The following is a 25,984-nucleotide window of genomic DNA, read 5'->3' on the forward strand; positions in this document are numbered from 1 at the left end:
GTAACGGCAATTTAACAGACATTTCCTTGTTCAATCATTTAGTTGTGTGTGTGTGTGTTCGGAGCTTGACTGGTTTAGTGCATCGGTTTAGTTTGGTGGTCTGCATGTCACCGCAAACGGCAAACCATGTCCATGTTGATGGAAGTTGCTTTTTTTTCATTAGCTCTGGAAAAAAAAAAAAGTAATGTAGCATTTTACTGCATAGCCACAGCTCTCCCGTTACTCAAGTTCGGGTGACAGCAAGGCTCTGTGTTTCTCTCCATGTTCTCGGGGACACTCCAGATGATCTTCATACTTCAAGATCTATACGAGGCTTTCCTCAATGAGTGATGACATCAGTTTTATTGTCTAAGGGGTGCAGGGCTTCTTCGTGGAGCTTTTTTACAAGTGTCTAGTTTGGGAAGAGGGGTGCGGCCCGCGCTTGATTTACAGCGGAGGACCCTGACCATGCGTTTGATGTCAGCTAGGCTCCCAGACGGACAAACAGGCAGTAAAATGCAGACTGAAGAAGAAAGAAAGAGAAGGGGAAAACAGTGAGAATGAAGGGAAAGGAACTTCAAAGAAACAACTTTGCTCTTCCACAGACTCGGCGAGGGGTAGAAGTTAAGTGTCTTTACCACCCTGCTTGCAGGACTTTTGGCAGCCCCTATTGTCAACTCACTTCACGGGAGATTTTTAGCACCTGCCCCCCGCCAGCAACTCTCACTAGCACCACTGTCACTCCCAGTCGAGCGAGTGAGCCGTAACAGTTTTATAGCGCACTGTTATATCCAGCCTTCGATTCGTTGCAGTGTGTTTGAAGGTTTAAGGCATGGCGAGGATGCCCGTGGTGAATAGTTTCAGCTGAGTGCTGTGTGAGGATATGGTGTGGATGTGAGTTTGAATGGGTTATTTGGAAAGGGCTGGATGGAAAGTAACTGTATTTGTGAAGTAAGGCCATAGTAGTGAACAGGTAAAACCATAGATGGTCGCCATGATGCTAAGGTGTTGTGAGTGGTTGCTAGGGGTTAATGGGTGTTTTTGCATCCCTATCACTGTAAAAAAAAAAATAATTATTGTTGCGATTTATCACCACAACTTAAAATTCAACATTAGAATAAGTAATAATGTGTTGTTTCAACTTAAATGTTCGTGCTTGACTTAAAATTTTTAAGTTTAGTTAACTTTAGTGTAGAAAAGTTGGATATTTAAGTTATCTCAACTTCTATCTCAAATAACTAACTAATTTCAGCAACATTTATCCAGTGTATATGGTTCACATCTCCCATTGCATTGTCTGTGGGATTTTTCCAGCCCATTTTGTAATATAAATACATAGAAATTCCAAGTAATAGGACACCACTCCTCAAGAAGCTGCACAATTTAAGGTTGGCTATCACGTGTGTCCGTTATTAAAAATACATTATCATACTCTATCAATCAAAAGTTTGGGGTGTGTAGGATTTTTTTTTTTGTTGAAAAAATGTAAATGTATGCTCACCAAGGCTGCACTTATTTGATCAGAAATATAGTAAAAACAGTAATATTGTAAAATGTTAATTTATTTTAAAATAACGGTTTTCTATTGTAATATATTTTAATATATTACAGCTGAATTTTCAGCATCATTACTCCAGTCTTCAGTGTCACATGATCCTTCAGAAATCATTCTGATATGCTGATTTGCTGCTCAAGACACATTATTTCTTAAATTTCATTTCATTATTATTTATGAAAACAGTTGTGGCTGCTTATTATTTTTCAGGAAACTGTCATAAACATTTTTTTCAAGGTTTCTTTGATGAATAGAAAGTTCTCTACTGTCATTTTATGATAAATTTAATGCATCCTTGCTGAATAAAATATATAATTCAAAACGGTAATACTTTTTAACGGTAATGTACATCCATATTTTAGTTTAGGTTAAGGGTTTGTTCAAATACCTAGCCCAAAGTATGAGTAATAGTAAATCTGTCATTTAAAAAACAAACAAACAAACAAACAAACTGATAAAGTACCATAGTATTATAGTTGGCGCTGGTTACTGTACTACATACGGAAATGTATTGGACGAATTTTGCATCATCAATTCTGTTCTTTTCCGGTTTATTACTGTGAAACTGCTTTGAAACAGTCTGTATTTTATAAAGCGCTATATGGTGACTTGACTAGTATAGTGAAGAGAAGGGGGTCACGGATTTGCGTTCTCCCGGTCCGTTCTGACTGAATAGATAACATTAGCAAACGTTTCCCAAGAGTATTCTAAAACCTTCTTAGCCATTAGCCATAATCACCATGCCTGCCCTATTCTAAACCCCACACTCACTTCTTCCATTCGCTGAGGAGTTGAATGGCTTCAGCTTGTACGTTTTGTTCAAGACACCCGATTCAGTTTCACCAAGTGCTCATCAGAGAAGAATGTAAACAAATTAATTCAGATTAACTTTAATAGCTTCTTTAGATTTCCTCTCGGGCCGCTCTCCAAGAAGGAATTAGGTTAATAGTTTCGCATTCAACTTCCTTGCTGGGTTTTCTCCGAACGTTTCTCCACCTCATGCAATTTCGGAAAGCTTGTAAAATGCGTATCCGGCTAGAGCACAAATTTAAACTTAACGTGAGCACAGCGCAGAAAAACCGAGTGGACTTTAATGTAACTTTAAACCTCAAAACTTCAGCCAAGTGGGGAGTCATGAAGGCAATTGTAACAGAGCGCCTTTCTTACTCTTTTATCCTCGGCCCCATTTGCCACAATAAGCCTGATTTGTATTATACCTCCATTTGTTCGGGAAGTCTTTGTGGATTGCAGTTAATCAGTCCAATTCGCTCCACTTACAGCTCACATCTCTGTTGTACTGAATGCAATTTTAAAAGAACATCATTACACTCATTTTGCCTTGTGAGAAATGGCCGTTTTTCAGAAGAGCTTCTCTTGTAGAAGAGTTTTCTTGGCAAGGACAATGTTAAACTTCTCTTTTGATGACGCTATATGAATAATTTATCTTGTTTTTTGTTGTTGTTTTTAAATTCCTGGAAAGACGCATGGATGTGCATTTGGATGTGTTCTCTTAATAGTTGCAGATTGAACACTTTTAATAGCAGGCATTTACAACTACGTTGAGAAGTGTGCTGCTGTCTTCCATCCAAAGTTTAATTGAATTTAACTGCAAAATTGGAATATCACATAAAACATTTGCGAATAAAGCAACTTTTCCATCCCATGTGTTCAAGAGAACAAAATCGTCACTTCATGAGAGAATTGGCGCAAAATATCTGTAATAAAAATGAAAGTTGATCCGCTGGTTAGTCCAGTTATCCAATCACAATCACACTGTTGAGTCATGTGAGATTTTGTTGTGCATCGAGGGATTTATCCAGTAAATGTGTTTCCGTCGTAGTTTATGCGCATAAAAAACCTCCTCAAATGAGCGCACGTTTTTTTTATGCATATTTTTTTAATTTATGCACATATTGGTGTTTCCATCCAGCGTTTTTATGCGACATCCCAAAATGCGCAAAAAATAGGTGGATGGAAACCACTATTGTGAGAAGATGGGTCTTAAAATCATAGTCACTGTTGAAAAGGGTTTACTTGCAGAAGATGCTAGAAAACCGAAGAATGTGAGGAGCCTGGAGGGTTTTTCCGAAGAACAGTGCTCAGGACAAACAAGGGACTCGTGAACAACTATCACAAAACCCCAAAACAGTCGTTGATCATCAGATAACAAATCACAACAATATTAAGATTCAAGGGGTTGTAAACTTTTGAACTGGTTAATTTGTGTAAATCCAGTTATTTTGTTTTGTGGACTATATGTGAACATCTGTTAATATAAACGGCTTATTTAGGACAGTACTGAATAAAAAAAATTACATGCAATTGTTATGATTATTTCGTTAACGTTATTTTTTTTTTGTTATCTTATCAGCAGAACTGTATATCCTGAAAATCCTTTTGTGCTCTTAAAGGGATACTTCACCGATTAGCATTAAGCTTTGTATCAGTAGAAACCCGGTAGTATTTTCGAATGACCGTGTTTCCCTCCTGTTTCTGTATTGTGTGTCTGGTAAAAAAAACCTCAGATGACGCAAAAATCGTCATTTAGCGTCATCAGAGGCTTTTTTAGCCAGAGGCGAGAGACTACAGCCAGTAGGAGGAGCTCGTTCCGCATGTGTTCAACCCGCCCATAGGGGGATCTCACGATAAAATGGCGTCTTTTCAGTTTCGAGTCGACTAGTAGCCTAGTTGTATCATTTCTTCCGATACTGCCCTCTGTAACCGGTTGACGTGGCTTGGCCTGGTAGGGCAGCGAAGCAAGTGCATTCTGGGAGTTGTTGTCTTTCATCCACATGAGCCAAAAATACATTTTCTGGCTTTTCTCAGTCTCGAAGGCACCAACTTCTAAGATAATTTCACATTTCTACTACATAAATGACCCAATTTAAATACACATTCATCTTTCCAGCGGTGAAATATCCCTTTAAAAAATATTATGAAGCTAAAATTAGTTGCAAAATACTTTTGACATTTTCTTTGAATGCAAATGTTCTTTCAGTCTAATTACAATAATGCATCAAATTTGGTATTAGATGTAGTTTAATGCAACATTGAATTTGTGATTTAAATATTAAAGCGAAAGTTGAGACTGTGTTTTCTTGAGTGAAATGGCTTCTGGAATCTGGAATGAGAAAATAAATGTTGGCTGGGACTTGTTGGCTGATTTCCTCCTCCGGGAATTGATTGGATCGTAGGAAGTTGGGCGTTGCTAACTAAATGGAGGCGGATCTGAATGTCAGTTGTGGAAATATTTAGTTCCACCCTTCGCAAATCGTTTGGAGGGGAGGGAGGTTGAAAAATATGGTGTGCATTGAAAATCATTTATAATAAGCACTGCAACATTCTATGCAAAAAGTAAGAATTGATGATTTTTATTTCTTGGTAACTTTTAACAAATGGTTTTTTTTTACCAGGATTAAAGCACATGAGCACAAGATGTGATTGGTTACATTTGAATGGCATTTTCAGTAAACATGGCACATGTGTCTCTAAAAGCAAATAAAGCCCCTTTAAAAACACGTCTGCTCTTTTACCTCCGTAGGATCCAATCAATCGCAGTCCCATTGTTCTGAGAGGCTTCGGTCTGTAGTGAGATATTGCCCCGCGAGTTCAAAGGTGCCTCATAAATTGTGGGATCCTCAACAATTAATCTACACATGCAACAGTTCAAAGAGACCTCTACTAAATCTAGTCTAACCTCAGCCTGATAGACTCACTCACTGGATAAGTGTCTCATTCCCTTCACTTTTGTTGTCTTTCAAGGCAGATATCTGCATTTCAGATTGCTAAACTCTTTGTTTCGGTGTTCTTGTAGTACAACTTGACTGTTTTCGCAACATGATTTGGATTGATAATGAGCATTTAACTTGTATATAGCTTTTCTTGCACTCAGAGTGAAGAGACATGTGCGAGTTAGGAAGGTTTAGTGTGAATGTTGCCCCGAAGGGATCTGTGTGATCATAAATCAGCCTTCATTAGGTCTAGAGAAGGGGGGAACCCACTGATTTACAGTGAGGAAGTGACACTAAACCCCATCAAAGCCTCTAGTGTGGAACAGAACATCGTGAAAATGGCCTCACTATAACTATGATTCTTCTTCAGAGTCAGTTTTACTAAGTGTTAGTCGGTGTCAGGCAGTATTTGAGTAACTAAATTATGTTACTGTGTTACTAACCTCACATCTGTGTGGCAATAGTTCAGCTGTGAAGCTCTCTTATGTAGCATCTGAGTGTCTACACATACAGCATAGACATACACTACTATAGTAACGAACGCCACTTTCACGCGCAGTTGATTGACAGATTATCCGTGTGCTTCTATTTCAGTGTTAAGTTGTGGATATTTTCAGCAAACAGTTTGCTTTGTACATTCAGTTTAACTGCATTTAAAGAGGGTTTGTTATCATTCAACTGAACTGTGTGTGCAATTTAAACACATTTGTGCAGTAAAATGCACGTCCCTGAATGAGTGTGGTTTTTATAGTGGATTTAATTCAACAGCTCAAGTGAAGATAATGGTATGACCCATTTCAGGGGTGGCCAAAATTACAATTTAAAATCAGTCATAGATCGAAACGTGTCTTTATATTTACTGACAAGTTTTGATGTCCTTCCGGGGGATCAAGCCTTCTTTAGTTCGCACCCTGCCCAGAGGTATTATTGTTATTCATATTTCATCTAGATCAATGCTGTCACACTAATTGGGATATTTCATTAGTTTTCAAGTTACGTCATATGAAGCATCAGAAAGTCCAATCCATTCTAATAAAGGTTTAAATTGGACATGAGCCCCTGTATGGCATCTTGTCATCTTGTTTGATGGTGAAATGTTCCTTTCTTTCTTTCTTTCTTTCTTTCTTTCTTTCTTTCTTTCTTTCTCTTTCTTTCTTTCTTTCTTTCTTTCTCTTTCTTTCTTTCTTTCTTTCTTTCTTTCTTTCTTTCTTTCTTTCTTTCTTTCTTTCTTTCTTTCTTTCTTTCTTCCTTCCTTCCTTCCTTCCTTCCTTCCTTCCTTCCTTCCTTCCTTCGTTCCTTCCTTCTCTTTCTTTCTTTCTTTCTTTCTTTCCTTCCTTTTTCTTTCTTTCCTTCCTTTTCCTTTCTTTCTTTCTTTCTTTCTTTCTTTCTTTCTTTCTTTCTTTCTTTCTTTCTTTCTTTCTTTCTTTCTTTCTTCCTTCCTTCCTTCCTTCCTTCCTTCCTTCCTTCCTTCCTTCCTTCCTTCCTTCTCTTTCTTTCTTTCTTTCTTTCTTTCTTTCTTTCTTTCCTTCCTTTTTCTTTCTTTCCTTCCTTTTCCTTCCTTCCTTTTCTTTCTTTCTTTCTTTCTTTCTTTCTTTCTTTCTTTCTTTCTTTCTTTCTTTCTTTCTTTCTTTCTTTCTTTCTTTCTTTCTTTCTTTCTTTCTTTCTTCCTTCCTTCCTTCCTTCCTTCCTTCCTTCCTTCCTTCCTTCCTTCCTTCCTTCCTTCCTTCCATCCTTCCTTTCTTTCTTTCCTTCCTTTTTCTTTCTTTCTTTCCTTCCTTTTCCTTCCTTCCTTTTCTTTCTTTCTTTCTTTCTTTCTTTCTTTCTTTCTTTCTTTCTTTCTTTCTTTCTTTCTTTCTTTCTTTCTTTCTTTCTTTCTTTCTTTCTTTCTTTCTTTCTTCCTTCCTTCCTTCCTTCCTTCCTTCCTTCCTTCCTTCCTTCCTTCCTTCCTTCCTTCCTTCCTTCCTTATGAGACTGCAAACCCAATTTTGTCATGAGAAAAAGCAATACTGTGCAAGGCTTTGTCTTTTTGATATTGTTATTGTGATGTGATTTATATAGGGACAGAGTCTGTGTTTTATGAGATATCTCGTTTTGCTGTTTTTTATTTAATTTTTTTACATAATCTCATGGTCAAACTTCTCGAACACACAAAACCAATGCTTTGATTGGTATTATTGTTATTGAGCCGGTACTTCTCCTCATTTCCTAGTCGGATCAGCCCAGCCCGGCCAGCTCCAGCTCCAGCTCCAGCTCTGGCTTCGGACGTGCACACAAGCGGCAAGGTAACCTTTCAAATATCTTCTAAATCCTGTTGATTGGTTAAAGTCTGGGTCATTTGAAGCCTCTTTCCCACGGAGTGCATTTTACTAGCTAGTTTATTTTACTAATATTAATGAAATATGACTGAGGTTGTGCATGCGTTGCATCTTTTGACATTTACACTAAAGAAAGAAAAGCTTCTTTACACATTTGCCTTCCTTATTCACCTGTAGTTCTGGGTCCTTTGCGGTCGGTGATCCCAGATTTGCACTCGGATGAAAACGAAGAGGATTCTGAAGAGGAGGATGATAATGACATGGACTCGGACTTAGAGCGACCGTTACACACGCAAATGACACATCGTCACCGCAGGTAAATATCGATGAAAAACTTCCAATTAACCCTGGATGCAGACAAAAAAAAATCTATTTTCTATATTATATCCATGCCTGCATATCATGCTGTGTAGCTGACGCGAGGACACTCGGATGGGGATAATGAATGGTGAATATCTGTCACGTATTTCGCAGGGTGAGTTTAAGTGACGGCAGTGACAGTGAAAATAGCTCTGCCTCTTCACCACTGCCCCATAATGACCCCCCACCTCTACTGAAATCCTCCAATAACCAGGTGAATCATTCTCTTCCTGTAGTCGTCATTTCACACTTCCATTTCAACTTTTGTGCTCTTCAAGAGCAACGAGGTGAAAATGATATGTGGAGGAAACCTGTCAATAGACTATAGAACCGCTTGAGTAGTGAGTGGATGTGTGTTGTTATAATACAAATGTTTATAATATATATTTACACTATCATGCAAAAGTTTGGGGTCAGTAAGTTAATTTAGCTTTTATTCAGCAAGGATGCATTAAATTAATCAAAAGTGACAGTAAATATATTTATAATGTTGCAAAAAATGTGGTTAATTTGAACTTTCTATTCAACAAAGATTAATTTATAACTTTTATTCAGCAAGGATTACAATTATTAAAATAAAATAAAACTATTAAAAGTAATTTTTTTTTATTTTGTTACAAAAAATGTATTCATGCTTTTCATCAAAGAATCCTAAAAAAATTTCGACAAAATATTGTTTCTGAAAATGAAATGTTTCTTGAACAGCAAATCAGCGTATTAGAGTGATTTCTGAAGGATCATGTGACACTGAAGACTGGAGTAATGATGCTGAAAATTCAGCTTTGCATCACAGGAATAAATTATATATATATAAAAAGATTTCACTGTATTAAAATATTTTTTTACTGCATGTTTGATTAAATAAATGCAGCTTTGGTGAATATAAGCATTTTAAAAATCGTATCAACCCCAAACTTTTGAACGGTAATGCATATATTATAATATTATTAAATTATGATTCATTTTTCAGATACACGAAGTGAAAAGTCCTATGAAACAAGCAAAGATGGACAAAAATAAAAACATCGACTGTGACAAGGTAAGCAGTTTTCTTTCTTTTTTTAATGCATATGTGCTAAAGTCATATAGCGTATGTGTGACGTTTGTGTGTGGCTGTGTGCGCTAAACAATTTTAATACCGTTGTATTTCGCCACTTGATGTCCAAAAAGCAGTAACAGTTGAGACCCCCTGCGGTTCAGGACACCACAACACACGGCACATTTTAGACATGTCACATTTAGTAAAGGCGTGATTGATCAATCTGAAACGCGTCTCCTCTTTTATTGATGAATCTAACGTCTCGTTCCGCAGGCGTACTTGGATGAGCTGGTGGAGCTTCACAGAAGACTGATGGCACTGAGGGAAAGGCACATATTACAGCAGGTAATGAATGAGGAGCATGTTCTGTCAGAAGTCAGCTTTCCTAAATCACTCACTCCTGCACGAAGAGACCTATGCATCTGAAACACGGTGATATATTCCTTTAGCGCAGAAGGACCTTTATGAGGGAACATGAGACGGGACACTTAAAAACTCCCTCTCGGTGTTCAAGGATCACTGGGAGCTTTACCTGAAAGTTTAGAAACCTGTAACGTTTAAAGTTATTACCCTCAGCATTAACATGTCAATGAATATCTGGATGTAATAAATCATACTGGTAACTGTAGGTTTTCTCTTCCTTCAAGAGCTTGCCAAGTCAACTCTTTGCGGCCCATAATTCCTGTTCTTTGAGGCCGATTTGCTTTGACACGATGGAGAGTAATACTTCTCTCTTTCCAAGGATTTGCTGTGCCCTTCTGTTGCAAAGCCTGTGGTGGTTTAAGTCTGGAAGACGTCCCAAACGAGGTCCAAACGGTGCAAACGTACATCTTAATCACGCTAATCCTGCAGAGTTTTGTGAAATAGTCATCGTCCTCCGCAATGTATCCCGAGATATGGCATTGATTAACTTCCATGATTATCCCTTGATGAAAAACTGGAAAATTCGTTGATGTCATTGGCAAGCTTTATTCTTTGTTATCCTGTCTTATCCTATCCTAGATTAATTCTTCATTCCGGGACATCTATGATATTTAATATATATGGGTAAAAAAAGGGTTTTTTTTAAACACACAAACACACACACACACATATATGTAAAAAAAAAAAAATATATATATATATATATATATATATATATATATATATATATATATTATAAATTAAATATACACACACACACATACACATATATATGTATGTGTGTGTAAACAATTAAAATTGAACATTAAAATTATAATATGTAAACAATTAAAAATATATAATTTATAACATATATGTGTATATATATATATATATATATATATATATATATATATATATATATATATATATATATATATATATATATATATATATATATATGTACATTTATTTTAAATGTTATAAATTATATATTTTTTTTAATTGTTTACACATTTAAAAATATAAATGTATTCATTTATTGTAAATTTGATTAATTATATATACACATACACAATCAGCCTAATTATATACATTTTTGTATATTTTTCACACACACATATATTACATTTACATTACATTTAATCATTTAGCAGACGCTTATCCAAATATTTATTTAAAATGTTATAAATTAGATGACTGATAGATGGTTTTTTATATATATAACTTTTGATATATATATATAATTATCAGATTATTATTATCAGCAACAACTTTCACAATAGCCTTTTGTTGTCTGCTTAAGCTTCTTAAATTTTAAACAATGGCAGCACATCTAAGTTTTTTTAGTCCAGGCTACAGGCGTACGAACAGCTGACTTCTATCTTCAGAAGTCATAACAGGCCTCTCGGTCTCACTGTGCTTCTGGCCCACGATCAGGAGAAATGGAAGAAATCCCTTCCATATGCGGCTTTTGCTTTGTAGTGTGAAACGGATCAGGTTTGGGTCCCATTAGGGTCCAGTTTAATCCATGCGGCCGCTCTGCAAACCCCCCCCCCCCCCCGCTCTCTTTGTAATCACAATTCAACCCCCTTCTGAACCAGCGAGGACTGGAACCAATAACAGGCTGCCTTGGGAAAGCATCTTCTTCATTACAATCAGACACAAGACATCATGCACAGGGAGGCTCCTCGGTGTCAATGGAGCTTTGTAGAAGATTCATAGACGAAAGAACAGGGACGGCCACGTATTATTTTGGGGCTAATTCTGCAAACTAACAACATTTAAACAAGATTTTTGTGCTTTCTAAAGAAAATGTGTGGTGTTTGCCTGTATCAAACTAAATATGAGCACGAGTGATGCTTAAAACAGTGTTATGTTTGGTGCTTGGCCCTCTGATGATACATGTTTCTCTCTTTCTCTTTCAGATTGTAAACCTCATAGAAGAAACGGGACACTTTCACATCACAAACACAACTTTTGACTTTGACCTCTGCTCTCTGGACAAAACCACAGTTCGGAAGCTGCAAAGCTACCTGGAGACTTCTGGATCGTCTTGAAGACTTGTGCAGCTGGCTGCCACCAGGAGGAAAATCACACCTCTCTTTTCTCCTCCTTTTGTTTTTCCCTTCTAAATAGGAACTTGTAAGGCAATGGAAGGATCCGCTTTCATTCCAGAGCTCGTCTCTCGAAACGCCTCAGAAATCGACAACGTTGTTACATGAGTCTGGAGATTCTTCACCCAAAAAGCCTTGATAATCTGACATTGCCAAAAAAAAAAAAAAAAGAAATCTCGCTCCAAATCGAAACACATTTGTGTATATTGTTACTTGCGTATGAATGTTTGATAGGTTCTTTGTGATGAATGCATGTTTCAACACTGCCTTACCACATTGTCTATTTATTGAGTATGAGTTTCAAGTGTGTGTGTGTGTAAGTGCAAATGATATTAAACTTGTGCAAGCACTTGGGATCATCACTATCTCATTGGCAATGAAACATCTCATAATGCTAAACATGAAAAGGATTTTCATTCACCATTTCCATGGATCAGAAGCAAAGTTTTCCATGCCGGACTGTACATCGTGTAAAATGAACGGTGTCATAATGCTGGACGGAGACGACTTTTAGACCTGTTATTCAATGAATCGCACATTGTCTGCAAATTATTGCTGAGCGGTAAAATGTTGCCCTGTTGAATAATTGATCAATGGTTTTCATTGCACCATTGGAAAGACTTAAGCGAATCCGTTGACCTCTACCCAAAATGTTTCTTCAAGTTGTTTCAGTTGGAAAATGTATTGTTGAATCTTCTAATGTTATTTATTGTTTTTTGGGGACCACCGTTCCCGAGGCTGTTCATTGGTTGTCCCAATTGTAGCTTGGGAGTGCTTTGTTTAAACTGAGGAAATCAAGAAGTAATCAAAGTTTACTTTTCAGTTCCATTGTATGATGACTTTTCTTTTTTTGGTTTTGAATTAGATTATGTGATAGAGGCCAATATGAGCAGATTGTGCGGTCGAGCTGTAGCCCTCAAGCTCTGCTTTCTGCAAACGCAACAGCATTCCCTTTTCATTCCCTAATAATGTTGAATCGGACGAGCAGGCCGGAAATATAGATCATGTGGGTGACGGAGTGGGTTCATACTGAATAATTGGCACTGTGTGAAATGTATGACTTGTTTTCTTTTATTTGATTGTTTTTGCTGAATGAAAATCATGCCTTGTACACTTTGTTTCCCAGATTCATTTTCTCAGCCCAAAGAGCTTTTCGTTTAGTTATCATTATATAATGTTTATATGTGTATATAAACTTTATATGTGATTTAAAAAAATATATCTTTCCTTTCTTGGAAGGCCCTGACCTGCATCCAGTTGAAAGTTCTTGATCATAATATAAATTCAAAACAGAGCCGTTGTGGATGTGGTTACTGACCGGTGAACGTTTTATCAATGAAACGTGTTTTTAGCTGGTGAATATGGCTACAATCATCTGAATTTACTTAAAGGGGTGGTATAATGCCCTTTTCACAAGATGTAAAATAAGTCTTTGATGTGCCCAGAGTGTGTATGTGAAGTTTTAGCTCAAAATACCCCACAGATATTTTTATATAGCATGTTAAAATAGTAAAAAAACGCACCGTTTTGTGTCCGTTCCTTTAAATGCAAATGAGCTGCTGCTCCCGGCACAGAGGGCGGAGCTTCAACAGCTTGCACTCACACAGACGTGCACTGAAAATTTCTAAAACTTTTAGCCTTTTATGTTCAAACCGGATTCAGATAATGATGGAGAGACTCAAGAAGAAGTGACTACATGTAGAAGCAACAGGACGTTTCTGAATGGTTAGTTGATGAATTTATGTAGTTTATGTGTAGTCATTGATTAGCATATTCTGTCTTGATCATCTATAAATCGTGTTCAGGGGCGGGTTTATGTAAATGTTAGGGTTGGTGATGTCACTAACCCGGGAGGAATGTCGTGTAGTTCCTACCAGCCATTTGTTGTAGTCCTTAAAAAGCGATTTCTTTAAAAGCAAGTATCTCCCTTTGCTTTGAGCTTTGAGTGTTGTAACTTTGCAGATGTTGTTTATGCTCAAACAGCAACATTACACACTAACTAAAGTTAGAAAAGTGAAATCATAATCAACCACCCCTTTAAATATTAGTCCAGTGGTTCCCAAACTCCCACACAAAGACACTCTCAGACATGACCTTGTTGGAAACTTTAAAGGTAGGGTATGCAACTTCGGAGCGGCTAGCAATAGCAAGCTAGCGCCCTTTGAAAGCAAGAGATCCCACGGTTCCCACCCCTTCAGAGAGTCTCAAAAACCCAAGCCTTCTTCGAAACACATGAACACACACAGCCAGAGCAGAGTCTGCAAAGCGTCACGAGAGACTGCGTTAAACTACCTCATGCCTCAAAGCATCGCTGTTTGCAAACACCCAAATGGTCTCTACTATTTACATTCATAAACACTTTATGAAATATGTGATGGTGCATGGCATCAACCCATAACTGATGCCTCCAGGCCATTCTTAAAACTTTCAACAACAATAATAATCGACACCAAGATGACTTACCATGATGGCTTCAGCAAATCAGCAGAATTCATAAGTTCCCAATTCCTCTCACACCGTAGATAATGCCTGTAAAACAGACATTCCTTTGTTTATAGCCGTGAAAATTGACAAATGTGGAATTTTAAGACTGTTATTTGAGGAGTTCAGCGTCCCTCAAGTGTCTGATTAATTCAGGAAGAAGTGATCATGAATGCCTCAAATGACTGACTGTATGCTAAACTCTGCCGTTTGGTTTCAGACCGGGACTCTACAAAGCCTCTGTTGTTCAGCGATTCACAGAGGCTGAGGGACGGGAAGTGTGAGCACATCTCTAACAGGCTTACGGATAAGCCACTTCACTTAACACCATTCCACTCAATTCATGGGAGAGCAGCTGGCTCAACTGCACTGAACGCCAGCCCAACTACAGTTGCTCCAAAAGCTTATGGGTTTGAGATGTGATCGTATCATTCGTAATTAATTAACGCAAGTTTTTAGAGTACAAGTCATCTCCATTATTATTATATGGTCAGCTTGTGTTGTGAGCACATGCGTATTAGAACAACCGATAGATAGATAGATTTGTTTCTTTAACATTTTTGGTGGCATACAGTAATAATGTTAATATTATTGCGTAGTTTCGAAATTGGACAAATATACTAGAGCATGCAGTATATGTAAATGAGTCATTTTATCCTTTGATATAATTTTTGTATCAAAGTCTTTGATGCATTCGGCGTAATTTTAGTGGTCATTCTGTAATTTAATGACCCAGAATTACCTGTAAAAGAATCTGTGGAAAGTATTTATGACAATATAATTCAATACAATACCCTGATGTTGCATGACAAATTGGATTATTTGTTGGATCTACAGATCTAGATTGGGAAACTGCCCATGAAAACTAAAGACATGTGTGTGAGAGAGAGAGAGAGATCGGCTGGGGGTTCTTTATAATCCATGTCATGCTGTCCCTCCCACCCAACACCTGTTCATTACTTCATAAATCTGAGGCATGAGCCAATTAGGACAACCACAGCAACTTACATACCAGAGCTTTGATGGGTTTGGCCACAAAAAGTACGAGGGGAAAAAAAAATGTCCCAAGCGACATTTTGAGACGGACAGCTTTTCTTTTGGCACCATCTGTTAACACACACACAGCAAAGTTATTCACTCTCTGAAAGTCTTTTCAGCTCAAAATCATTTTCCTGTTAAACCTAATTCCATTATAATTAAAATAGATGGCTGTTGCATTATGATCTCTGATAGTTTTCATTTGGGGTTTTTTCACCTGTGGATCCTCACCAAACGCCGGACATAAACACTGCTCGCGTTTACGGGGGACACACTTGGAGACGGTCTCGCACGACGGGTCGCCTGTCTGTGTTTGAGACACACCAGAAGGAAATCATTGTGTCCCCCTCTTCTTTTCCTGAAGCCTTCTAAATGATGAAGAACAAGGGGGTGGGAAAAAAAACGGCACTACTTTCAGGATCCTGGATTAACTTAAGCCATTTCACAGTGTCGGGTGGGGGGTTCACAGTCAGGACGAGCAGCGGGACGTCCTGTTTGAGCTTCTAAATACCATTTCCTCCTATAAGAAAGAGATGAGACCATAGAAACCAGCAACCAGAGAAAACATGGCAGTGCATTTGTCATCTTCCTGGCACAAGGCCGAGGACCGGAGAAAAGATGAAGCAGAGCTTTAGAAAGGCAGTTAAAATGGCATACACCATGGAATTAAAGGGAAGGTCGGTGAAAAGTCCTCCAGTTCAGGGCTTTAAATGTCCAAATTTCCATTTCAAAAGTCAGAAATTGAATCAAGCACAAATGTTGTGTGCCATTCACATTTGATCTCCTCAATTTAAGAGGAATTTGAATGAAAAAATGTATATAGTATATATACAGTACCAGTCAAAAGTTTGGAAACATTACTATTTTTAATGCTTTTGCAAGTCTCTTATGCTCATCAAGCCTGCAGTTTAAAAAAAAAAAAAAAAAAAAAAACAGTAATATTATGAAATATTATTACAATTTAAAATAATGGTTCTCTTTTTTAATATACTTTAAAATGTAATTTATTTTTGTGATGCAAAGCTGAATTTTCATTAGCAAGTACTCCAGTCTTTGGTGTCTTATGATCCTTCAGAAATCATTCTAATATGATGATTTGATACTCAGTTATTATCAATGATGGAAACAGTTGTGCTGTTTAATATATTTTTTTGGAATACTTTTTTCAGGATTCATTGATGAGTAAAACGTTAACAGCATTTATTCATAAAAACAGCATTTATTCAAAATAAAAACATTTCTAACAATATAAATCGTTACCATCACCTTTTATCAATTTAATGCATCCTTGTTGAATTAAAGTACTAATTTCTTTAAAAAAACATAGTTATTGTTCGCAAACTTTTGAACAGTAGTGTATATTGTTACAAAAGATTTCTATTCTAAATAAATACAGTTCTTTTTAACTTTTTATTCATCAAATAATCCTGAAAAAAGTATCTCATGTTATAAAAAAATATTAAGCAGCACAACTGTTTCCAACATTGATCATAAATCATCATATTAGAGTAATTTCTGAAGGATCATAAGACACCAAAGACTGGAGTACTTGCTGATGAAAATTCAGCTTTGCATCACAAAAATAAATTACATTTTAAAGTATATTAAAAAAGAGAACCATTATTTTAAATTGTAATAATATTTCATAATATTACTGTTTTTTTTTTTTTTTTTTTTTTTTTAACTGCAGGCTTGATGAGCATAAGAGACTTCTTTCAAAAACATTAAAAATAGTAATGTTTCCAAACTTTTGACTGGTACTGTATATATTAGTGCTGTCAAATCGATTAATCGTGATTAATCGCATAAAGTTTGTTTTATATACATTATATATATTTATTTGTTTATATATACAGAAGCCAGAATTTTATGTTAAATTTGAATAAAACATTTTTATTAATATATATAATGTATAATATATAGTACAAAATATAAATAATATATAATGTATATAAAACACAAACTTTTATGTTAGATGGGATTAATCACGATTTTTCGATTTTACATCACTTGTATATATCTAAAAAAAAAAAAAACAATTTTTTTTTTTTTAATTCCTCTTAAGTTGAGGAGTTCAAATGTGAATAGCACGCAAAACTTATTTGAATTATCACAAATTTTGAATATTTATGCCCTGAAAAGATTTTATTATTATGTTCAGACAATCAAAAAGTAAACCGATTTTAATCAAAATTTTAATTGGTTGACACAATTTTGGACCATGGACCATATCATTTAAATGTAATCTTAGTATATATTTGTCAGCCAATTAACATTTGGATTAAAATTGTTTTACTTTTTTATTTAGTACAGTCTAATTTTTTTTTTTATATATTTTCAGGGCATAAATATAAAAAATTTGTGATGATTTATGTCCTGACAAAAGAAATTTCTTCTCTTGAGTTTCTTTGAAACGTAATTCAGTAAATTCCTCTCCTTATAACTCAAATTCCAATGAAACAGACCGATTCCAGTTCCAACACATGAATTAAAAGTGAGATAATTGTTCAACTCTGAACTCAGCATTAAAATGTTGTTGTTTATCTCTCTGCTTTGGAGAAACTCCCTGTGGCCCCGTATTCAACTGAAGCCACATTCAAGCTTCACAGTTACACTGGAACAAAAGCAGAGCAAATATTTGTCTATCTGTGTAACCTGTGAGCTTGCTCTGCATGGTCGTCATGTTTGGGAGTAAGTGGTTTAGGCGGGAAATGAATCGAGAGACCCCACCCCCAACTTCCTATTCTCCGAGTGATTTAGTCCGGCGAGCCTTTAATCCTCCATTGTGCGCAAACGCGCACACCGAGACAATCATTTAAAGTTCTCCAATCGTATGTTTTAGCTTAGTCATACCTGGGCCTCTTTTTCAGACGTCTGTTTGACTTGACCTCTCTGCCGCCTCCTTGTGAAGGATTCTGGGTGGCAGCTATGTCCCTGGAAAGGCATACAAATGAGCTTTTTCAAAAAAATCTGATCGAGTTATGTAAAGAACAAAAGTAAGCAGACTTCAAAGTGACAGAGAAAAGAGGACTGATGTGAAAAGGGGGTGTATCTTCAGGCTTCATGAGAGGAACACGTCGAGAGTTCCCACATGACCGGCTTTCCGTGCGGTTGAGGATCTGATTATTATTTGATTATTTATTTCTTTACGTGTTTCAGCCCCCGGTAAAGCCCCCGATGTGGGCCGGGACACTTGGACTTGAGCCCAGTCCCAACCTGCTCTTTCATTGGGCCGGTGGAGGCTTTGTTCTCCTTGATGGAAGTTGGGCGGGCCAGTGACCCGTGACCCTCGGCCGGCCCACCCGGCTGTGAGAGTGCGCAGACACTCACAAAGCTGCGCTCGCTAAGTCCTCCTCAAGGGAGGGGACGGGGGCCCTGAGAGAATCACCAAAAGCAGCACTTGTACACATAGACACAGTGTGGTTAGGTCTGGAGGTATAGACAGCTTTCTTCAAAAACGCTTCACGGGTCTTGCGTTCGTCTGCAGTCTCATTTGCTTTGGTTTACACGGCCACAACCAACGCCGACGTAAAGACGCTCTCCGACACTAACTGTACAAAAAGCTTTTTTAATTCCATTTCAAATCCTGAATTTGAACTGAGGCGGCAAACGGGATGCAAAATTTCCATTTAAGGAAGTAGAAGTAAAAGGAATGGAAATTCAAAGTTATTTAACTGCAATAAGGACCATTTTTTTAACTTCAAAAGAAAAGTTTGTCCAGCCAAAAACTGCATTGATGGCTTCTTGACAAAGCTTGAGTCATTTTTAAAAGAAGATTGGGTTTTAGGTCTTAAAAACGACATATCTGTTTGAAATGCCATTTATAATGAAATTTGTGTTAATACAAGTTTGGGTTCAGTAATATTTTTTAAGGCTAATGAAAGTCACTAAAGCTACATTTATTTGACGATAAATACGGTAAAAACATAATAATGTGAAATGGTATTACAATTTTATTCCTGTAATATGCTGATTTGCTGCTAAAGAAACATACTTTTTTTATTCAGAATTATTTGATAAATAGACATTTCAAAAGAACAGTTTATTTGAGAAATTTGTAATTGTTTTGTTTAATAATGCTGTCACTTCAATTAATTATTTGTCCAATTAATTATCAATTTAATAATTAATTAAATGGATTTTTTAAATACTGTCCCCAAACTTTTGAACGGCCTCTATCTATCTATCTATCTATCTATCTATCTATCTATCTATCTATCTATCTATCTATCTATCTATCTATCTATCTATCTATGTGTCTATCTATCTATCTATCTATCTATCTATCTATCTATCTATCTATCTATCTGTGTATCTATCTATCTATATATCTATCTATCTATCTGTCTATCTATGTGTCTATCTATCTATCTGTCTGTCTATGTGTCTATCTGTCTATCTTTCTATCTATCTATGTGTCTTTCTATCTATCTATCTATCTATCTGTATGTCTGTCTGTGTATCTATCTCTCTATCTCGCTATGTATCTATAATCTTCTGTTCATCTTTTTTTACACTTGCTTCTTGTTTATAACTCCATAATATTGATCACATTTCATAAATTCTAAGAACCAATAGTTTCTTCCCAGTTCAGTGACATTTGATAGGTTTTATTCAGAATCTCATAATGTGATTCAGAAGTAATAAAGCTCAAACCTGCACCACAGATGTTGCATATTGGCAGAATGCAAGTGTATTACAGCAGAGTAACTTCATTATACATTTGGAGCCCCAATCAAAGGCAGAAAAGTGATAGGCTATAGCCTAATTGTTCAATTTGCTTCTTTCCAATATTTAGGAAGCAAAAAAAAGAAAAAAAAAAAAAAGAAAAGCAAAGTTCCTTTTTCATTCCAGGGATCCAGAAGGAACAATCTCTTCTTCTTGGATCCCATTCAAAGCTTATTCCCAGCAAGCTAACAAACGGGAGATCTCCAGCTCTCTCTCTCTCTCTTCTTATCCCCTCCTGCACAGAACAACAGATTTGACAGGAAAAAGCCAAGCGCTGCCAGTTACTCTATTGGGCGAGCTCGCTTCCTAATGAATTGAGGACATCTGTGCTTCTAGCCAGCGATGCATCAGATGAAAGTCGGAGGCTTGCCACCAAATGGAAGCAATCATTTCTACTGGAATCTGCTGGAAGGTACAATAATGTAGATGTGATGCACTCTGTCTGTTGTAGGAGTCATATTTCCAAAGCCTGAAAGGCTGACGAGGGAAAAACTGACAGAGGATGTTTCAGTTAAGCCGGTTTGACACGTGGCATCAATCACTATACCGTGGCCTCGCGCTCGCCGGTGTAAACGACTAGTTCAGTCTTATCTTCACCCCGACCACGCTCATATATTTCATTACAAAGTCAAGCAAGAGCAAAGATTAAAGGAGGAATACAGTGGGATTCAATCATGTCAGAGATGCAACCTTTCTTGTCCTATCAGACTCGAGTTAAATGGGTTGACTTTAAATCAACGTTAAACAAACTAGTGCTGATATCATTTCAAGACGATTTTATCTTGAGTTCATAAAGCAAGTGTAAGCATCCCTTTACATAATAAGCAAATATTCAACTGAGAAAATGTAATTATTGTTGTCAGTAAACGGCGTGCATGAGAATGAGTTCGGGGATTTGCATAGCTAATATGAAAATTACATAATTTTCATTGTCATTTTAGGTATAGCATAAAGCTTATTTAAATAAATAAATAAATGTGGGAATATGCTGTTGTCCTAAAATTATTCCAGTCCAATGCCAAATGCAGGTCTGACTGACTCTCTGGTCATGGAGGGATTCAAACGAGTGAATCCGGATTGTTCTGCGTTCTCATTGGTCGGTTTTTAATCCGTCTCCCAAAAGCAGAAAAAGATCAACTAAATCAAAAAGTAAACCATAACTGCATATTTTCAGGTTGTTTTAAAATAAAACAATTTGTGAAAATTCCACATAGCCTACATAAAATGCATTATCATGGATTAAAAGTGGCATAAACATACAAGAAAAATTGGAGAATTAATTTACGTACTAATTTCAATAAATTAATCTACAAATAAGGTAGGAATTGCGCATACTATAAAGTCTATCTACACCTGTCATGTTAATATTTATTTTTCATCTATAATATCAGTCATGTCTACAGTAAATGCATTGAGTTGCTGCCATGTGATTGGATGCCAGATATTTGTGTCAATGAGCAGTTGAACAGGGGCCTGTACCATGAAGGTAGCTGAACAAACTCGGGGTTACAGGATACGTTTTGAGTTGACAAAACCAAACCGATGCAATCAGGCTTTATTGGTACCATGATGCAGCTCATCAACTTTCTCTGTCAACTCAGGCTTTGATCCTCAAGCTATGATTACTCCACGCGCGCGTGCACATAAAAGAGTGACGTCGACACTGAACAACCAATCGCGGGTCGCGATTTTTCCGCGGAGGAGCAAGAGATAATCATTCATAATTAAAATGAATTTAAATATGTAGTTCAAGCTCGAAACAATACGGTCTCTGCTGCCAAAGCAAGAGAAGACTGTTGGAGAAAGATTGCTGATTGTTAATGTGTAAGTTAAACAAATACGTTCTATATTTATGTAAAATTATGTATGTATGTGTAGCCTATATGTGTAATATAGCCTATAGCCTATTTTTATAATATATAAAAATGTGCATGTACCGGTACTAAGAAAAAATAATATTCATTGATTTTTAGATGCAACCCCAACTCCAAATGTTCTTGGCAGCAGATAAAGACAAAATATAAAAATATAATTCAAAGTGGTGAGTATTTACCACAACCTTTTATTACTTTTGTGAACATTTTATCACAAACACTTGTTTGCAGAAAACAGAAATAAAGAATTAAATTCAGAAAACCAGAATACACTGTGGCAGAGTAGTTGGCTCTGAGTAGGCAATAAGGGACAGCCGATTATGGATGGGATTACAGGTGCTGTACAGTCTGACCCTGGTGCTGGCTCCTCTAAGCAAGTAACACTGGGTACGTGTGCAATACATTACTACTTTTAAGTTTTAAATATGGCTGACTGTATGTTCTGCAGAGGGAAATACAGTGTCCCTGTTGAAGCCAGCACACACACACAGTCTCCCACACAGAGGTCAGTATGCAGAAGACAGAACACCAAACATAACCTGCTTTATGCTTTACATTGGCCTATTTATATTTATTAGGGTGGAGGAAATGAAGACACTTGTTCTCAGACAGTTGCTGATGTGAATGCACTGGGCTTTTTATTATGGCAAACATTTGAATGTGTGGCATAAAAAAGGGACTGGCCCTTACACATCTCTTTTATTGTAGGTTTTTTCACAACCTGCCCCAGAAACTGAGGCCTCTACCTCAATGGCCTTCAGAAGAAATGTGTAAGGATTTAAAACCCTTGACATAAACTACAGTCAGTCCTGTGTTTGTAGGAAGTCAAGGAACTTTTTGTGATTTGATGAGCCTCCAGAAAACTTGTAATGATCATGTTTGTGGTGGAATTATGTTTCAGGTGGAAACAGACTCAGTCAGGGCCCTGTACAAAAGGAGACTTGAACTAGACTGTTCACTAAAGGAGCTGACTGTGAGCTGAGGAGGCTCCAAACAAAATCAAACAGCTGGATAAAACTGATCTCAGTATATATATGTATATATATATATATATATATATATATATATATATATATATATATATATATATATATATGTATGTATGTATGTTTAACTTATTTAACCAAGTAACACTTTAGTATGAATATTTATTAATGCAACTTTCTCTTGCTCTCTTTCTCCCTACCATCCCACAAAACCAATAAAACAGTTTGAGACATATCTGCAGTTTCAATGTGCTTTTATTAAGTGTAATATTGTATGGTGATTGCATCTACATCTGCACCAGCTGGGTGGTCAAGTGTGATGGGGTCAGTTTCATCGGGGAGAAGCTGGTTTTGTGTTGTTTCTCGCTCCTTTCTACTGGTGACTATATTGTGCAGAATGGCACATGCAGCCACTATCTCTGATGCCCGCTCTGGTGACTCTTAAGGGCTGAACACAGTTGAAACGTGCATTTAGGATGCCAAAGGTCATCTCTATCTTCACTCTGGTTTTACGGAGGGCCACACTGAAGCGGTGCTGTGGCCCTGTCTGAGGGTCATGATAGGGGGTTATTGTGTAGGTTTTTCTAGCTCAGTTCAAATTAACAGTGTTTTGTATTGTACCAAATTTAACTCGCTTTCCTCAAAGCGCTGACACAACACAGACTCATGGAAAATTTGTGAGTCAAGCACTGGAGCCAGGCCATTTGGCATCCAAACTTGATCATATATGTTCATGACCACAAGTCGTCTGCAGATGAAATGTTTAGCCTAGTAAATCATTGTTATATCTGTTAATGTTACTATTAATTTAAAGATTCATCTCACAGAAAATAATCATCTCACATATTCACATCATCTCTACCTGAACATTAAGGCTGTGATAGGACTTCCTATTAACATAATCTGCCTCATGTTCCCCTAGAGCAGTGGAGATTGGAGCAATAGACTGCATACATGTTGCAATGACTCTAGGGAATCCTATCATAAGATTAACAGAAGAATAATAAAAAAAAGATTCAAAATAATTCTTAACATGTATTATATTGTATAGTACATTTGTGAAATTTGCTTAAAAAAAAAGTGTTCATGTGATGTCACCCTATCAATATATCTTACTGGCAATTTTATAAAAGCCCTCTTTTATGGACATGGTCGATAAATGTCCGGGGAACACTATTAATGAAACTTTTCATGTACTCCTGCAGAGCAAGGACCACCTTACGAATGGTTCGACAAACCGTGTTTTCCCCTATAGCTTCTGTGCGTCACCCACCGTGCAAGTACTACTTGAAAAAAAAAAAAAAAAAACCGCAACGCAATATTTTTGCGGTACAGTAAGTGCATGAATTCGACGTGTTAAATTCTGTATGTGCGGCTCAAGAAGTTCATTACAGACATTACTTCCGCGGAAAATCTGTATCTTTCATACACGTAACTATCAGTTAAGGCAAGGGGATTTTGTCTGGCTAAAAACTCTTTCTCCACGAAGTGCTCGTCAAACAATTTGCGCTGAGATGTCCACCGGATTTGGAAGAAAAGGTGAAGTCATTGCAACAGACACTTGGAATAAGTTACGTCACCTATATGTTTCTTTGCTCTCAGCTGATTGGTCAAACTTCAGTCTGAGATCTTGAATCCAGAACATAACCTGCCCCGGAGCAGGTTAGCCGTGCAGCGTAAGATACCATGGCAACGAACACCGATTAAAGCCAAGCTACTTTCATAGTACCTAAAACCCAGGGTTGGCTGAAACTAAACTGAAACATAGCTGGCTAGCCACCTAAACCGGCTTCATGGTACAGGCCCCAGGTGTACCTAATAAAGTGGCCTGTGTGTGTGTGTGTGTGTGTGTGTGTGCAGTTTGAGTTTTAGACCATTGGAGTGAGGACAAAGAGAGTAAAGTGGGGACATTTTGGCCAATCCTCACTTTCTGAGACCCCTTTAAAGGCCTGTTTGAGGGTCAAGACTTGGTTTTAGGGATAAGGTTATAATTAGGTTAAGGGTAGGTTTAGGGTAAAGGGTTCGGGTTAGGCACTTAGTTGTGATGGGTAAGGTTAGGGTAAGCGGCTAGAGATTGCATTGTGTCAATGAATGTCCTCATAACGATAGATGTACAAGAATGTGTGTGTGTGTGTGTGTGTGTGGATAGCCTATATATAGTACATAAAATGGTCTCTGATTTAATCTATGCATGTTAGTAATCCTTTCTGACAGTCAGCATATTGATTGCGAGAGCATAATGCTTCTAAAATTCCCCAGCATATGGAATTAATGCTGAGCTGGACAGTCATTTTGAGTGCTTGAGATCTGCGACTTGGCACAAAATTATATTGATCTCTTTTGTCTCAAGACTGTGTCCTAAAATAAATGTTGTTCCCAACTGTCCTGTCACCTCCTACTGTCTCTCTGAAAAGCCACAATCTAATCAATAAGTATTGTTTAACAGAAGTTTGTCCAGCTATAAGTTCCAAACACACTAATCTGTTTTTTTTTAAGAGCAAGATCAAGGAAACAGCTGTTGTTTGCTTGATTGAGATGTAGTATCAATTTATAATTGTTATATTGTTTTATGAGGCAACTAAATAACATAAATCAATGTGTGCAAGAGCAGATTATTAGTCTTGATCTCAGGCTCCTTGAGTCTGATTCTGTGTTCTCCTTAGAAAAGTGCTGAGTCATATTGAGGAGACGTCACTTCACTCCAGCTTAGGTTAGCAGTTTACAGAGAGGAAGGAGGAAGAATATTCATCTTATTCATCATAGGAGGACTGGCTTCAACAATCACAGAAAAAACTGTGTTAGTAGTAAATGTGGTTTCTTTGAAATGATTCAGAAAACAATACCTCTATGCTACACAACCAATGAAGAATGTTTACAGTGCGTACAAAAGGTGTTTAGTAAAGTCATTGGATTAGTCAAGCAAAATTAGATTTTTTATTTAGCAAGGACACATTAAATTGATCAAAAGTGACGTTTATAATTTCTTATTAATATTGTTCTAATATCTTATCTTTTTGGTTATTATTTAAGTTATTTGGTTTATTTTGATTTAAAACCCCAGAAGTGATCATGATATTCCTGTAGCAGGAACACTGGTAGAAATGTCCATAATTAAAACACATGTAATATTCCTTCAATTTTGAAGTACAGCTCACTAAATTAGACACTTTGAATGTTCATACCGTTGATCTACTGTATTTCAACCTGGGCTCAATCGCCTCAAGGGCTTCTATTAATCACTGGTGAAAAGATAAGTGGAGCCAGTCACGTTCCTTCAGCCATCTCAGAAGAAAGTTGTTACCGTGAATACAAAGTATCCTTAGATCTTGTTTTCATTGGACGTTTCGAGCCAAATCTCATCTCTAACAGATTATGTTAT

The 25,984-nt window shown here is 36.9% G+C and overlaps 1 protein-coding gene across 2 annotated transcripts in view; it reads left to right on the forward strand.

The window, feature by feature from the left end:
* The window catches only part of mllt3 (MLLT3 super elongation complex subunit), a 60,483-nt gene extending 47,874 nt beyond the window's left edge, over window positions 1–12,609 (forward strand). For both annotated transcript variants that reach the window (XM_084405986.1, XM_084405985.1), the window contains exons 8-13: window positions 7,475–7,547; window positions 7,758–7,896; window positions 8,055–8,154; window positions 8,911–8,979; window positions 9,253–9,324; window positions 11,310–12,609. In XM_084405986.1, coding sequence (XP_084262112.1) covers window positions 7,475–7,547; window positions 7,758–7,896; window positions 8,055–8,154; window positions 8,911–8,979; window positions 9,253–9,324; window positions 11,310–11,441 — 585 coding nt within the window. In that variant the 3' untranslated portion in view covers window positions 11,442–12,609. The remainder of the gene's footprint in view (window positions 1–7,474; window positions 7,548–7,757; window positions 7,897–8,054; window positions 8,155–8,910; window positions 8,980–9,252; window positions 9,325–11,309) is intronic.
* The last annotated feature ends 13,375 nt before the right edge of the window (window positions 12,610–25,984 follow it).

The sequence above is a fragment of the Rutilus rutilus genome (assembly GCF_951802725.1).
Source record: "Rutilus rutilus genome assembly, chromosome: 3".
Taxonomy (NCBI): domain Eukaryota; kingdom Metazoa; phylum Chordata; class Actinopteri; order Cypriniformes; family Leuciscidae; genus Rutilus; species Rutilus rutilus.